Genomic DNA, 17,934 nt, shown 5'->3' on the forward strand with positions numbered 1-17,934 from the left:
TCTCTCATGCATCCCAATGCACAAAGACAATGTTGTCTGCCAGTGAGGCCAAGGAAGAAGCTGGATGCTCCCCCCATTTCAACCTTGCTCCAGGAGATCAGGCAAACATTTCTGTTTGTTAAATGATCCCTGAGATCATAGACAAAATTACTATCACTTATTTTCAACAAAGTGCTGCTATTTTTACAGATATGATGGGAAATTCCTTGTCTGCTGGTCGATGGAAAACATCTTTCTTAATTTTATAAATTAATAATGATGGTAGTTCTCCCTCAAGTGTCTGTACAGTTGTCAAGGAGATTGCTGTACATCAGACAACATCAACAGCCACAGCAGGGCAAAAATTCAAGGGACTTGACTCAGCAAATAAAACTAAGAAAAGTGAAGCAGTCCTTGATTGCCTGTAAGGATTCCTTGACTTTGTAAAATAATCCCTTCAGTGTTCTTCATGTGACCTGTTGAGTGTACGGCCTCTTTGTACTGTCACCCTGGCCCAAGTCAAAGAACTCACATGCTGCCAGGATCATGGTATGACCTATTTCAATAATTCTGGACTGGATCTTTCAACAAAATGAGATTTTGATATACACAAAGTGTAGGCTTTCTACCCAGGAGGTGAAGCAGCAGATTAAATTTAGAAAGGGGCACAGGAGAACCCCTGAATACCCTCTAAGCTCCAGCATGGCAAGAAACAAAGAAAAAGGAATCTAAATGTAGCAATACCCACAAATCTAAGAAGTCCAAGTAAAGACACGAGACCAGTTCAGCATTCTCCTTCACCTTCTCAACTGAGGAGGGCGAGACAACCAGAACCAGGAGAGTCAGACACTGAGACAGTTTAAAACTATGGCTAAAAGGACTATAGGGGATCTGGGAATCCAAACATATACTTACAGAGGATTAAACTGCCAACAGGTAAATGCTTCTCTGAACTCAAAGGGAAAAATAGGGATTCCCTATGGCAGTGGAAAAACGCCATGAAATGGAAATGGGAGCAACCCATTAAATCCAGATGTCTGAATAGGCAGTGTTCCAAATTTCACAGGTCCCAGAAACAGAGAAACTCATACATCATGCTTCCTTAAGTAGATGTTGTAGTGATGGTCCAGTAAAGAATATTATCATAATAGAAGGGAAGTGATTCCCTAAGCGCACCACTGCCATGAAAATAAAAGCTGTCCTGAGATGCGTTGTGAGGCCTCAGGAGTATCTTTTTAAGCATCCATTTGCTCCAGTTGTTTCACCAGAGTAAATATATCATGGTCCAACAGCTGTTCTCCATGTCAGGAAAATCTCACTGAGCATCACTGAACTTGTGGCCTCATTTGTGGCAGGCATACTGCTGGATGTATTAAGTTCAGCAGCGAGATCAAGAGCTACCAGCGTGTATGCATGCAGACTGCTCTGACAGTGGCTATAGAAGACAAGCAGCACCTTACTTCAGCCAAATTTACCCGTTTAAGGTTGTTTTTTTTTTGCGGGGGGGGGAGAAGATAGATGAGGTGTTAGCTGATTCCAGTGCAAGGAAGCAAAATAAGAAGTTCAGTGCACACAGATTATGCAATGAATACAACAACTCCCTTTTGTCCATCACAATTTCGTTATCCAATAAAAGGACCAAGGATACTAGAGAGGCAGTCCTAGATCAGGGCATGAAGAGAGCAAAAAGTCAATCAAAATACAGCCATAAAGCTTCCTCTAACCCTAGATCCATACAGTGACTGGCCAATGAATCTCAGTAGACAGATACTCCTGATATGGAGTAGTCTGTCATGATTTCAGTCAGGATGGACTCATACTATTGCAGTTATTACCAAAGGCATACGAGGAACTTACCTAGAACTCTGCAAGGAGATACCTATAATTATCAGTATTGAAAAATCCACCTCTGTATTTCTCATACATTCACATGCACACCAGCCACTCAAAAATCTTAGTCACTATTCAGTATCTCCTAGAAATAGGCCCACAAAAGCATTTCCTCCAACTGGTCTTTAGGAAGTCCTTAATAAATATTCTTCATGCTCAAGCAGAAATTAGGAAATATGAAAACAGTCCTGGACCTATAAGAACAGAGCAAATACATGTCCTATCTCAGATACCTGCAATCAGTTTTGACATTCATAACTAACTTAATAGCCTGGATCAACCTTAAAAAAAAAGTCTACCTCCATGTACCACTCAGGTGGAGAAATGGATGTTTTATAAAGATTGATTACAACTGGAACTAATTGTTCTCATTCTAGACTATTTGCATGGATAGAAAAGAACATCCTATTCGAAAGGCAGGCTATGTAATAATTTAGCCACAGTTATCGAAGAACATTCAGATAGCTGTGCAAGGACCCATAAAATTACTATCTAGACTGGACCTGATACATCAGGTTCCAATTTGTCATTCAGTCCCTTCATCCTTAAACAGATCACTGAAAGGGAGAGGAGAATAGAAGTATAAACCTGCTCTAGAAATGTGACTAACACAGTCCTCATCTAGAAAAAGATCTGCTACATTATAGAGGGCATATTCTCTAATTTGGTTACCATTCATAATATTGGTGCACAGACCACAGCACTAGCCAGAGAAAACCTACAATCTCTAATATCCATTTGTTTCTAGAAGTGGGACTTTGTGCAGGACTGTGTGCCAGATATTTAATAGTTAAAGTAGCAGCTATCATCTTCATGATAAAGGTTTTATGGTACTACATGCTATCTAGCCATCCTCATATTGCTTGAGTTCTAAAAAATACCTACAGTTTGTACACTTCAGAAGTTATCTGATGAACTCAGTGAACTGATTTCCTCTAGAACTTAAATACACCTCTATCCCAATATAACGTGACCCGATATAACACGAATTAGGATATAACGCAGTAAAGCAGTGCTCGGGGGGGGGGGCTGCGCATTCCGGTGGATCAAAGCAAGTTCGATATAACGCGGTTTCACCTATAACGCGGTTAGATTTTTTGGCTCCCAAGGACAGCGTTATATCAAGGTAGAGGTATATAGTTGTACATACCTCTTCTTGAGCTTACAAGATTTTTCCATCAAGATCACTAAGGTATTCCCATAAGCAGGGCCGATGCAACCGCTAGGCAGACTAGGCAGCCACCTAGAGTGCCAAGATTTGGGGGCACTGCCGTCAATCAGGATGCTGGCTGCAGATCGCAGACTGTAGGGAGGGAAGACCTATATGATAAGAACCACGCTCCCAATGAATTGCTCTCCTGCCTTTAGAAAGTCAGCGAAGTCCTTTGATTTGATTGCTGTGTTGATAGGTACATTTACACAGTAATAGCTCCTTTGTCTTGTAGATTGCACAGCAGCCAGAAGGAGAGTGGTGCAGCTTGCCACAGAAAGTGTAAGACCCCTGCTGGGGCTGAGTCAGGTGCAGCTGGGGTTGGCTTGCATGGCATGCTCGGAGAGTGGGCTGCAGGATTTGCAGGCAGAGACTCTGCTGCTCCCTGGGGAGAGAAGGGAGGGAAGCCTTGGCTGGCAGCTTTGCGGGCTTTCTTGCATAGAGGGGCGGCTAAGCCGCTTTAACCTACCTCCCTGCACCCCAGTTTTCTACCCTCTCGACCCTGCTTTGGCATGAGGGCAGCACACTCTCTGCCTCACAGTCCTGTCTGCCCCATGCCGCCCTGCCAGAGCGAGAGCCCAGCATTCAGCTCCCCATCCCAGGCACAGGATGGACTCATGAAGGCAAAGCAGGCAACATTCTCCCATTGCCCTATTGCAATTGTACTTGGCCCGCTGCTGCATGACAGGGACTGGAGAGGAGAGCACCCATTTCACCTTGCGGTTCTTTGATTCCTATGCCGTCCCCCAGCCAAACCCAGATTGTACCCTCTCCCCCCTCCACACTCAGACCCAGTCTGCTTCCCTTCCTCTCCCCAGCCAAACCCGATCCTCCCAGTTACCGAACCGGTCTGCTCCCCTTGTGCTCCCCAGCCAAACCCGAACCCCGACTGACCCAACCCAGTCTGCTTCCCTTCCCTAACAAACCCAATTCCCTCTCTGATTGAACCCAGTCTGCTTCCCTTTCCCACCTAACCCAATACCCCACTGACTTAACCCGGTCTGCTTCCCTTCCGCTCCCCAGCCAAACCCAATCCCCCACTGACCCGAACCCAGTCTGCTTCCTTCTCCTCCCGGCCAAACTCGAACCATCACTGACCCAATCTGGTCTGCTTCTCTTCTCCTCCCCAGTGAAACCCGATCCTCCCAGTGACTGAATCTGTTCTGCTCCCCCTGCACTCCCCAGCCAAACCCAATCCCCCACTGACCCAAACCCAGTCTGCTTCCCTTCCCCATCAAACCCAATCCCCCAGTATGACGGAGTAGTCACCATTCTAATTTTATAAAAACAACAAGGAGTCCGGTGGCACCTTAAAGACTAACAGATTTATTTAGGCATAAGCTTTCCTAATGCATGGAGTGAAAGTTGCAGACGTAGGCATTATATAATGACACATGAAGAGACGGGAGTTACCTCACAAGTGAAGAACCAGTGTTGACAGGGCCAATTCAATCAGGGCGGATGTAGTCCAGTCTCAATAATTTGACGAGGGAGTGTCAATTCCAGGGGAGGCAAAGCTGCTTCTGTAATGAGCCAGCCACTCCCAGTCCCTATTTAAGCCCAAATTAATGGTGTTAAATTTGCAAATGAATGTTAGTTCTGCTGTTCCTCTTTGAAGTCTGTTTCTGAAGGTCTTTTTGTTCAAGAATAGTGACTTTTAAATTGGTTATAGATGACCAGGGAGATTGAAGTGTCACCTACTGGCTTTTGTATGTTACCATTCCTGATGTCTGATTTGTGTCCATTTATTCTTTTACATAGGGACTGTCCAGTTTGGCCAATGTACCTGGCAGAGGCATTGCTGGCACATGATGGCATATGTAACATTAGTAGACATGCAGGTGAATGAGCCCTTGATGGTGTGGCTGATGTGGTCGGGTCCTCTGATGGTGTCGCTAGAGTAGATATGGGGACAGAGTAGACAATGAGGTTTGCTACAGGGATTGGTTCCTGGGTTAGTGTTTCTGTGGTGTGGTATGTAGTTGCTGGCAGACTCCTCGTTGTTTTTGTGGCTACAGACTAACACGGCTACCCCTGATACTTAACGCCATGCAAGGCTCTGATTTTATAAATTTTATTAATAACAATAATTGGATATTGTAAAGGTAGAATAAAATGCAGTAGATTTAGATATGAAAGAATGAAGGGAGAGAGTGACAGTATATTGTGTATAATGTATGTGATTTATGTTAAGATCCATGCTATGTTGTGCAAAGTGAAAACAATAACAGTGTCAACACTGCCAGGTTATTCATTTATTTTTATTTAAATATATAGTCTAAACAATGAAATTAATAAATTTTCAAGCCAAAGATGTATTAATTATAATGAACAATGCCATATTATGCAGTATTCATTTTTGAAAGTTTATATTAAGCAGTGCTCTGGAGGGAGGGCAGGAAGTATGGGGGTGGAAGGTGGAAGTTTCACCTAGGGTGTAAAATATCCTTGCACCGGTCCTGCCCATAAGGTAGAGTCCTTCCTGCCCAGGAAAGAGTCAGTCATATGCATTTATATACTATGTATGCTCCCCTGGATGAGAGATATTCCGCTCCCATAGGCATTCTTGCACATTTTACCAAGCAGTATGAATTCATATTTATCAGCTTCAGGAGATTGTTCTTCACGCTGTGGTATAAAAGGAGTGTCTTCCCATTGGACAGATCATGATGCCATTCCCTTTCTAATCTAAGAGTAACTGCTGATTATATCCCAGTTGTGTAGAATTGACAAGCATATTTCTGATGGGAGAAAGAAAAGTGTGACCTTGCTTGTACATTAATTCCACTCCACCCAGAAGTCTAGGTTTTACTGTTGGCAGGGCTGGCTCTAGCAATTTCACCGCCCTAAGCATAGCGGCATGCCGCGGGGGGCACTGTGCCGCTCACTAGTCCTGCAGCTCCGGTGGTCCTCCCGCAGGCGTTCCTGCAGAGGGTCCGATGGTCCCGCGGCTCTTGTGGAGCTGCTGCAGGCGTGTCTGCGGGAGGTCCACCGGAGCGGCGGGACCAGCGGACCATCCGCAGAAACGCCTGCGGTAGGTCTACTGAAGCTGCGGGACCAGTGGACCCTCTGCAGGCACGCCTGTGGCAGGTCCACCAGAGCCACCTGCCGCCCTCCCAGCAACCGGCAGAGCGCCCCCCCACGGCGTGCCACCCCAAGCACACGCTTGGCGTGCTGTGGCCTGGAGCCGGCCCTGACTGTTGGAATCAGATTCCTTGAAATAGTATGAAAATAGTTACTCTTGAAGATTAGTTTACTTAATAGCTCTGCAGAGAACTCGTGATTTAAGCAGTGTCTTATATCAGTTCTCAGTGTATTCTGGAAGGAGGGCATCAGGGGAATTCTGACTGCCTGCAGTTCAGACTAAGCCTTTTTTTTTTTGGTAATGATCATTTGTTCATTGGTTCTTAATCTGTCCTTCCTTAAGTCTCCTCTGCCATGATACTTACAAAAAACTTGACAGTGGTTAGGTAGTTGGTAAGTTGTTACCACTGATTTTTCATGATAACCTGTATTGTCTTATTATTACTGTATACTTTCCTGTTATCTTGTAGTATTCACTTCTTGCCTCTTGTCTTATACTTAAAGTGCAAGCTCTCTTCGTTATGTGCTTTCAGACTGAGACACTAATCCATGACTGGGCTAGGTGCTACCGCAATATATGTAATTGACGATAATAAGTTAAGGCTTCAGATCTGATTGTTTTTCTCTCAGGTATAAATGGAAATGAAATAATTTTGCTGATATGTTTGTTTAAAGAAATTTATCTGCAACCTTCTTGCTCTGTTTTGGACTATTGTGACAGGGTTTTCCCTTCTTTTTCTCTTGATTTTAGTTTGTTCTACATGATTAGGTTTATCCTCACTTTAATTGATAATGCCACTATCAACACCTGTTGAGGCCGAGAGTAAGAATTTAAACTAAGTAATAGTCTATTATTCAAACTCAAGTAGAAATTCTAATAGCTAAATGGTATTGTGGATAATGGCCATCTGGTTTGACATCTAGATCTGATCATAGAGCAGAACTAATGTAGCTTTCTGCTAGTGCTGCCTTTTTTGCTATTGAGTGCTATCTGTAATTGTGTCCATGGATATGCTTTGTCCCTTTAAACTATCAGAGATTATCCTGGTGGCACTGGAAAGCATGCATCTGACGAAGTGGGTATTCACCCACAAAAGCTCATGCTCCAAAACTTCTGTTAGTCTATAATGTGCCACAGGATTCTTTGCTGCTTAAATAATTCTGGTACAGAGATATCCCTTATCTTTAAAATGGGGAATACCTAGTAAAATCTTACGAATTGGTAGAACTTTTTAATTGTGCCCACTGTATGTATATGGACTTGTTTTGAGGAAAACCCACATTTTACCACTGCAAAGAGGAAAATCCAAAAACAATATAACCATCAGGCCACTTGGCTGTCGAGATAAAAGCTTTTTGTCCTGAAATATAAAGTTTGATTATACTTCTCATAACATGACTACCAACTTTATTGCTCATAAAATTCTCCAGCAACTTTTTCGAATCCAGATACATTATTTCTAATCTTGTTTTCTAATTTCAGCATTTACTGTATTTTATTCCTATTTCCTGCATTATTTTTGTGGTTTACATTATTGACAAGCATATGGTTTATGTCGAGATTTTGCTCTTTATTTGCATTCTCTAACTAAAAAAATTCAGCCTGGGAGAGCGGGAAGAAATTCCAGTATATATATATATAACAGCCAAACTTTTAAAGAACGTTTTGATGTAGTTCTTGAATGATAGAGATACCTATTAAAAATACATTATACTGAACTGAATAATTTGTCCTTATTATAGACTTGATTGTGAATAAGCCTTTAATACTGATAATCTGGTGGGCAAACATTTGTGCTTGAAGAGTTTAGATCATTCCCAAAGACATAGTATCCTGTCTATGCATTTTGTCTCAGCAGACTTTCAGGAGACAGCATTCACTTCTTAACAACAAACAAAATAATCTTCTGTTTGTATTCTTCTTTCAGTGTTACCCTATCACAAGAGTAGGGGTATGCAGAACAATGTGGCTTTTTCTTTCAGAGTAAATCATTAGCTCATTTGTCTTCATTTCTAATTTTTGGCTCTTAAAACCCTCGCTGCTATAATCTGCGAGCTAAATAATGACTTTTCTTCGTTTGGCATTTACTTGTTTACTTTCTGTTGCATTATGTTCCACTTTTATCTAGTTAGAAAGGAGATTCAAGGGAGCCTTTTAATCAGTTTAGTATTGAATTGTACAGTGCCTAGTTCTATTGACCTGTCAAATAGTTTTCATGCTATATTCAAAACACCACAAAATGCAGTGAAGAGCAAACAGTTTTCATTCAAACAGGAAATCCTTGCTATTATTTTCTGTGAGGGAAAACTGTAACAGTTGGCCAAAATTGAGTCACCTTGGTTATTACCTATGTTAAAATATAGCAAAAATAACCACAGTTAATATTTTAAACTGATATTTACTGTAATAAAGTCTGATTGTTGGACCTGATCTGGTTGTAAGTATGAATACAAATGATTGTCCTTTAAGACTGGTCAGTGGTTATGTGTTGCATTTTTATTTAAAAAAATAATTAAACTAGCCAAAGTTTCTAGCTTCACAGCACAAAAAATAAAAATGCATTTTCTGTGGTTTTAGCTTTGTACAACCTCTGAATCTCCTGTGCTTCCCTGCCATGGAGGCTGAACTGGGGGCCAAAAGATTTTCTGCACTCTTTCCGTAGGTGTCAGTCTCCAAATGGAGAGCTAACATGCTTCATGCACACCACTTTATTGTACTTATGGAACGCTTTCTTCATCTGAGAGCGGTCTAATGACCAGGTGTATTATTAACATGTCCATCGCTGTTCAGCAAAACACTTGAACACATACTTAAGTCCCAATTAACTCTGAAGCTCAAAGTGTATGGTTATATAGGTGCAGTGCTTACGTGTTTTGCTGAACTGAGGCTTCTAGTATCAGCACTGTTAATGATAGCTCCTTCCTATAAGAAAATAATACTGGGTTTAAAAATTAGAAATTTAGGATATGGCTCTGTAAATGGGCCTTAGGAGTTTCTGGTTCAAAGGAAAGAGGGAACTGCAAGACTGGGGCATACCTGAGGATGGAAATTTCATTTTATTATTGCTTCTCTCTTGAAATAACTAAATAAATATAGGGTAGTTGGTTTTTTTTTTAAATGTATCTTTTGCCTTGTGTGGTGCCCAAATGTCTAAGGCTTGGGGCTGACCTAAACGTCACCTGGCATCCCTCTCATTCACATTGGAGAGGAACGTTTTGAATATTGCCTCTTTAGGCCCATGTCATCAGATGCCTGTGCCCTTATGAAAAGTTCTTATGAATCTGGGAGTGACAAGTGTAATCCTGATGGGTAAATGAGGGTGTGTCATAAACGGATAGTTAAGAGTTAATAGAACAGAAGTACTTCATGTCTCTTAAATGTAAATGGTTAACAAGTTCAGTGAGCCTGGCTGTCACCTGACCAGAGGACCAATCAGGGGACAGGATACTTTCAAATCTTGAGAAGGGAAGTTTTTGTGTGTGCTGTTAGTGTTTGGTTGTTGTTCTCTCTGGGTTCTGAGAGTGACCAGACGTGCAACCAGGTTTCTTTCCAATCTCTTTGATACAGTCTCTTATATGTCCAGAAGAGTGAGTAGATAGATAAGACAAGTTAGGCTTATGTTTGTTTTCTTTATTTGCAAATGTGTATTTGGCTGGAAAAAGTTCAAATTTGTATTTTGCTGAAAGGATTTTAATTTGTACTTGTATATTTAGGCTGGGAGGGTATTCCCAGTGTCTATAGCTAAAAGACCCTGTAACATATTCCATCTTAAATTTACAAAGATAATTTTTACTGTTTTTTCTTTCTTTAATTAAAAGCTTTTCTTGTTTAAGAATCTGATTGTTTTTTTTTATTCTGGTGAGACTCCAGGGGACTGGGTCTGGATCCACCAGGGAATTGGTGGGGAGAAAGGAGGAAAGGGGGGGAGAGAGGTTAATTTTCTCTCTATGTTAGGATTACTTTCTCTCTCAGGGAGAGTCTGGGAGGGGGAGAGAGAAGGAGGGGGGAAGGTGAATTTTCCTCTCTGTTTTAAGATTCAAGGAGTTTGAATCACAGTGATCTTCCAGGGTAACCCAGGGAGGGGAAGCCTGGGAGAGGCAACGGTGAGGGAAAGGGTTTACTTTCCTTGTGTTAAGATCCAGAGGGTCTGGGTCTTGGGGGTCCCCGGGCAAGGTTTTGGGGGGACCAGAGTGTACCAGGCACTGGAATTCCTGGTTGGTGGCAGCGCTACAAGTACTAAGCTGGTAATTGAGCTTAGAGGAATTCATGCTGGTACCCCATCTTTTGGACGCTAAGGTTCAGAGTGGGGGATTATACCATGACGGTGGCTCAAACTATGAACTGAAAGCATATGCAGTAGTAGGATTCTCACATAACGATGTATGTCTGAAGGTTTTAATGAGATATTTTTATGGGTAAGGGGTATGTTCAGTGAAAACAGACTCGATCTCTAAAGGAGATCATTAGTAGCTGTGGTCTGAGCATGGCTTTGCTGATGCTGATTAGGATAGTCTGAATGATGTTAATAAAGTTATTTTAGCATAAGTTTCGTGGGCTACAAGTGAGCTGTAGCCCACGAAAGCTTATGCTGAAATAAATTTGTTAGTCTCTAAGGTGCCACAAGTACTCCTGTTCTTTTTGCGGATACCGATTAACACGGCTGCTACTCTGAAACCTGTTAATAAAGCTGAAACCTTTAGATTCGATGTGGAGCACTGGTAAACACAAATAGTTAAATAGTATGAGATGGGTGATTTATTGTTACTGTTTACTTATGGTTGTCTGCATAAACTCAGCTGAAACTCTTAGTTTCCAGTTAGCCACTTTTTTGATAACCACCTTTAAGATTAGCAATTAAAAGCAACACATGTAGGTTCTTTTAATGTTCATGTTAAATGTATGTAGTATGGATCGAAAATAAAGTATCTTTATTAGGAGATTTTTTGATAAAAGTCGTATGAGACATGCTGGGTCATCATATCTCCTTCAATCTGTCACTTATCAGCTGGATCTCGTCTGTGTGGATGCAGGATGCAGTTCAGCCCTATTGCTAGGGAAACTCTGGGGCACAACAGTGCTTCTGACCTCCATGTGCCAGAAATTCTGCCTCATTAAACTCTACAGGAGCTATTGGGTGCTAAGTGCCTTTGAAAGTTAGGCCAATTTACAAGTTTTGAATGTAAGGTGCTTTCTTAAGCCTCAGTCTTGGTCCATATAGAAACTCTGTATGATGTGCTGAATAGCTTCTACACTGCAACTCTAGCACAGCAGCTACCTAACTTCCTCTCGTAGCACTGAATACATTATAGTGATCTGTGAGTAATGTCTATACAGGCAGGGGGCATCTAGGAGTGTTTGAATGTTGATGATCATGGACAACAGAGGTTTGAAATGTCTCACCAGCTAGTCCATGCTCCTGTCTGGAGAGGATTCTGTTTTATTTCCTAGACTTTTGGAATACAGAAGGATAATCATCTACCTAAGAGAAAGCATCATTTTAGATCTTCCACCATGTTAAGAGAGTGGGAAGGCCTTGATGTCATCCAAAGGTTATGCATCCAGGATCCACCACCATGCCAAAAAGAGATCCACAGTTCATTAACTTTCACGCATAGAAATCACCTGATGGTTTACATGGGGGCCATGAGCTGTATAATAACATATATTGATGAGTGTAATTCATTGATTTATGTGCTCACAGTCTTGCATATTGTCACAGATCCATATTAAATCTCCAAATTCTAGATTTGTATCTCTGCTTTGTCTAAAAAGTATAAAAACGCTATTTTATCTATTTTCCAAATGAACTTATTATATCTGGGCGCAGAAGCAAAAGGATGAAGACAAACCTTTCCCTTTTGGCTTCAAATCAGAGGAAGCTCAGTAGCATTGTTTGTTCGAGCAAGTCTGGAAAAAATTATATTCTATAAATTGTGTCTTCCTGATACGCCTGTTTCAGATGATGATATGAAGAACTTGTGTGCTGTGCCTAAGCCTCTCAACAATGCCGCCTTTGTGATTCTGCTGTAACAACTGTGGAAGAGTTGCAGATCTGGCAATGTTTTCTGGAGGATAATAGACTGCCCACATCTGACCTGCCTAACATAAGTTTTTGCTGTCAGCTCTCAAACATATAAGTTATTAAAAAAATCAGAGTTCTGTGTTATGAGCCCGAGTGTTGATATTTATGTGGGATATTTATATATAGTAGTATAGCACAATTTTTCCTTTCAGACCTTAATTGCTTTTCAGCCCATACATGGTGGTGTATTCCCACTTCCTCAGTCCTCCCTGCTCTTTCAGTAATAAAAGTTGCTAACATATACTGTACTATTCAAGATAATTAATTCTTAATTGTACAAAGACACCTGAACAACAATTCCATAGAGACGTTTCATTTAGAGGTAGTTTTCATATTCCTTTGCCAATCATAAAGGCTCTTTTGCAGTCGACTTGACTTATTAGGTCAACAATCCTTGAATTGGAAAGAGTAGTTTTATGGTCTATTGAAACACCAGATTTACATGGAAATTAAATACAAAAACTAGATTTACAAATTATTAAGGTTGTGAGATAAAATAAAACATACGTATGTGAGCTAAGGAGAGAATGCTAGCCACTTTTAATTTCCTGACTTTAGTTAGTTTGTGTTTTGGTTTTCTTAGGGTATGGCTACACTTGCAGCTGTACAGGGCTGGGAGTTAAACCTGTCTTTGTACAGCTGAGTAGGGAAAGCACTGCAGTCTGTCCACACTCACAGCTACCAGCACACTGTCATGGCCACATTTGCAGCATCTGCAGTGGCATTGGGAGTGGTGCATTATGGGCAGCTATCCCAGCGTTCAAGTGGCTGCAATGTGCTTTTCAAAAGAGAGGGGGTGGGGTGGAGTGTGACATGGAGCATGAGGGAGAGAGAGAGTGGATTTTTGGAGCCGACACTGTGTCAGCAGCTGCCTTGCAAGTTCCGACCCCTTCCCCAACCCCTCTCTCACTCACTTACAGCAAACAACAACCGTTTTTTTTTTTCCTCACAGACCAGATAAGCAGCCTCCCTGAAACGGACCCCTTCCCCCACTCCCATGCTCCATGCTGCTTCTCTTCTCAAGCCCCCTCCCTTCCCCTCTCTTTAAGCAAACACTAGCTGTGAGCGTTCCAAAGGGAGCCTGCCTGCCTCTGCTCCTTCACAGCAAACACGAGCTGTGTTTGTTTTTTGATAAGCAGCCTTGGGAGCCTGAAGTTCACAACAAAATAGAGAGAGGCATCACAACAAAACAAAGAGAGTTATCTTTACTTAAAAGGATTATGGGATGCTTCCAGAGGTCAGTTACAGCATACTAAGATTATTCCCTGTTTACACTGGCACCCCAGTGCTGCAGCAGCAGCACTATACTCTTTATTCCTCTCGGAGAAGTGGAGTACAAGCAGCACTGTAACCAGGGAGATACAGCGCTGTATGTGCCTTGCCGGTGTGGATGGGGAGTGAGTTACAGCGCTATAAAGCCACTAACAGTGCTGTAACTCTCAAGTGTAGCCAAGGCCACATTTAAATGATTCTTTTTGCTTGTATTTTTATAACTTTTTGCAGGGAAATACTGAGGCCCGATCCTCAGTTACTATAAATGGACACCAGTTCAGGATCTGGACCCTTACCCCAGTTAATAATGCTTGGGCTTAGGAGAAGCAGGTGATATGTTTAGGACCTTCCTAAGATTTTCATTGAACCAGTCTAAAATTTAGAAAAATTTAGAAACTTTGGTGATGTAGAGAAAGATGCACACTTGACAAGAATAAAACTATGGACATTTTTGTCTTCTAGTGAATTCTCAAAATGTATAACATTTTGTTCTATAATTTGCCATGCTTTGTAGCATCTCTGGAGGGGCTGGCTTTAGTGCTTTTTCTATCCCAACTGCGATTAGATTTCAGTGCCCAATTTATGGGTCAGAGAGGAAAGAGATTTTATAGAATAGATTTTCACTATGAGTTTGAAAGCTCTGATATTTTATTTAATTTCCAAGAAGCTATATCAGTGGTTGCACATTCTCCCCTCATAATATTTTTAGTCAAAGAAATCATTATTTTTGTCACTGTTCCTGCAAAGGAAATCCGGTCAGAAAACCCTGGTGTGGTTTTGAAACAAATTCAGCCCTTAGTTTTACTCATGCAATCCACTGAATATGTAGGATTGTTTGGGTACAACGCAGGGCAGAATTCGCTCCAGAATCATTTAGGCAATGCTACTAAGCAAATGCTTTAAAAACTTTAACACTAAAGAATTAAATGACTTTTCCTTGGAGGGGAGGATCAGTGGGATAGCTATGAATATACTTTTCCATTGACCATGTTGTTCCTGCTATTGTTGTTTCCTCCTATATTTGTGGAATATTAGCTGGTAATTCCAAAAACAAAATAACTGGGTGACCACAACTCTGCCCTCTCCAATTTTTTTGGTAAATATTGTAACATTTGTGTTTACATATAATTTCTTCTAGATCTGTTTCTAAATTTTGCTTACAGTAAATTGTGATTTTTATCATTTAATGAATATTCAGTTTGACCATCCTCATAATTTTCCTTTATTTCTCTTTTTGACCCCATTTAGTTTTAGTGTTTGAGATAAATTTCATTTTTATCAGTTTTACTAGTTATTTTTTGATTTCCACAAACTTTGAAAATTCTGTTTTCATGGTAGTTCAAACTATTTTGTGTATCAGTATTGTCTAAAACTTTTCTTTGTCATTTTGAGTTTTATATATTTGTCAGTATGTTTAAAATCAGGAGGAGGATTTTGTTTCATTTTATCTAGTTTCTTTTTCCTTCACCCAGGGTTGGGAAGAAAGCGTGGATGCTGCTATCTCTCATTTGCTGAGAACATGTCTGTCCAAGAGCTCTAAAGAACAGGTCCTGACTCTCACCAGTCAATTGAGTATACCCAAAGATACAAGCAGGCTGAAGAAACACATCACCTTGCTCTGTGATAGATTGGCCAAAGGTGGTCGCCTATGTTTAAGTACAGACACAAATATTCAGCAAACTATGGTCATGCCAGGTAAGATATTACTGCATGTTCTTCATTCAAAATGTGTGCATATATTCAAACTAAAAAGAATGTACCTTTGATTAGTTTTGGAGTTTATTTTACACTGAAATGAGACAGGCCAGGAGAAATGCCTTTCCTTTTCCTCTCAGAAATTCCAGGATAACCACTGAATAAATATTCTGGAATTTTGATGCCATGTGTTTTTAGAACAATATGTTTTCTTTTTCTGTGGTGTTAAATATAATATGATCCATTGTGTTTTTCTTCTAACTAATAAACAGTGGATTAGAGAATAAAACTATTTCAAGCTAAAGTTGTTCTAAATTTGATCCATCGCTACCATATTTAAAGTACTTTGAAAATTACCAGGTTCTCCATGTGGAAGATGATACCTGCTAAGGATGCGTGTAGTAAGCTTGTTTGTTGCATTATGATCTATAGTGCTTTTGTTCTGAATAAATAATACTTTGCTTTATGCATACTGCCTGTTCACAAGTTAACCCTGTCATTTCCCCTGGGAGGACAGGATGGCAGGTGCTGAACTAAAGACAGACCTGCTGAGGTTATCACAGTGAATTGCAGAATAGCCTAAATCACCTGGTCTAGGGGAAGAGAGTTGGGGGATGGAGAAAGGTCTTGGATCTCTAGCCATCACCTAATTGAGGTGCCCTCAAGGAGGCTGTAAGTGGGTTAGAGGTTCATTTACCTCAGAAACTGAGACCTGGGTCAGGGGAAAGGCCAGGTGTACATATGGAACTTATATTTAACTGTTTTATTCTTGAAACTATGCCTTGAAAGAAGGGCATGATCAAACTTTTAGGTCTGCCATTAGTCCTTTCTGACCTGGAAAAATAAGCCAAGAGCCCTATATGATGCATCCATATAACACAAATTTAGACTGTTTTAAAGGAGCTTTCCTTCTTTGGGTAAGTGGAAGATGAAATTCAGGGTATTGCCAGGGCTTTGGAGCAGAGCCCAGAGCTGGAGCATGGACCAGTAGGTTTTTGCCCAGAGCTGGAGCGGAACCGAAGTGGAACAATTCAAAAATTTATTGCTCCAAATCCCTGGGTATTGCAGGATGGTTTCTGTTTGGATGAGAAATGGGTGACAAGGAGTCAGGATATTTTCTTAGTGTAATTCATTTATGTACAGTGTGTGTGTACATGCGTATGTGTGTGTCCTGTTTCTCTGGACAGTGATAGGAACGAAACTGTATCCAGGCAACTCTTGTTCATAGAAGCCTTTGGGATAGGATCTTTGCCCTGTCAGAAGAAGCAGTTTTCTGCCTTTCTCCTTCTCCAGAGACCCAAACAGACTCACAGGAAAAGTCAGACTCTCCTGTGAGCTCTCACAGAATATTTTTTTCAGGTCCTGGATTTAAAATGTTGAAAGAGCCATTAGCTCCATTGTTCGCTGGGAGCCGTAGAATCTTATCAGGTGGCTCCAGCCATCAAGCCTCTTCTTTTGTCTGCAGCCATTTTTACTACACTAAGTGCTTCAGTTGAGCATTTATCACAACCATTTACTTCCACAGGGTCAGTGATCCCTTAGCTTCTGAAACTCTCAGTGTCGGGCTATTAACACCAATTTCATAACAAGCATCACTGAGACAGTATTCAGTGCTGAAGCCCACATGAGGCTGTGTCTTCCATCACTGATCCTGTTATTCTTGGAATCTTAGTAACAGAATGAATGAAAGCCACTGTCACTGCTGCAGCTCTTGCTGAATGCGTGTTCATTTGACCCTTAACAGTTACACCTGTCAGAGTAACAATGAAAAGTTAAAGACAGCTCTATTGATGTAAGTGCTAGAAAAATCTTAATTTAGACACAGGATCAGTCTAACCTAATGTTTCTGAGTTCAAATTAATCAGAAACTCAAAATGTTAGGCAGTTTTAATGATCTGATTTAAAGTTTGAAGCCTGATCGGGATGAAATAATATTGGGGGATTGCTAGTAGGAGGACAGTTTTCTGGCTAAGGTGGAACTTGTGGAGTAGATGAATCAGTTAAGTATAGAACTTTCTAATTCTAAGCATCCAAACTGCTACTAGAAACTTCTAGGATATGATCTAAAGCCCATGGAAGGTGAGGGGAGTCTGTACCTTTAATAAGATCTTTAATGTGCATAATTTAAGAACTTTGTGGCATGTTGTTGAATAAAGGCCACTCACTTACTTTCAGTAAGGTATAGGGCCATATTGTGGCCTGTCAGGATGGGAGGGGATCATATATTAGGAGTGAGGGATGTAAGGATGCTGTATGTGAAGCTGGGACTCTCAGGTAGAGGGGTTGGTGAGGTGGTTCAGTGGGTGAAGGGAGGATGTTGAGGAGTGGAATTCAGTGTGTTTATACTTTGAAGAAAAACCAACAATCATGTAATTGTTAAGATGTGTGCCTATCATCAGCTTGAATACTTAGTTTGCATGTTGTAATCTCCTCCTCCTTCCCCATTCCCACCCCCTGTGGAATCTGTTCATTTGTCTTTATTTTTGTAGTTTGTAAATTCTTCATGGCAACCACTGTTTTTCCCTTTGATCGAAAAGTATATAGCTCAGTTTGGGCCCTACCTTGATATATTAATTAATCAATTAATCTTTGTGGATATCCTATCATTTTGTTTTGTAATATTGCGCATTCATTCAAAGTTATTCCATGTTGTGTGGAATGTCAAACATATATGTATACACTAAATCTATAGATGTCTGTATAGATATAAATAGCTCTTTG

At 40.9% G+C, this 17,934-nt stretch overlaps 1 protein-coding gene across 1 annotated transcript in view; it reads left to right on the forward strand.

Annotated features, from left to right (window-relative positions):
- The window catches only part of BBS9 (Bardet-Biedl syndrome 9), a 493,194-nt gene that overhangs the window by 269,272 nt on the left and 205,988 nt on the right, over nt 1-17,934 (forward strand). The window contains 1 exon segment of the mRNA XM_030549388.1: nt 14,991-15,213. Within this exon segment, the coding sequence (XP_030405248.1) occupies nt 14,991-15,213 (223 nt within the window).

The sequence above is a fragment of the Gopherus evgoodei genome, chromosome 2 (assembly GCF_007399415.2).
Source record: "Gopherus evgoodei ecotype Sinaloan lineage chromosome 2, rGopEvg1_v1.p, whole genome shotgun sequence".
Classification (NCBI taxonomy): Eukaryota; Metazoa; Chordata; order Testudines; family Testudinidae; genus Gopherus; species Gopherus evgoodei.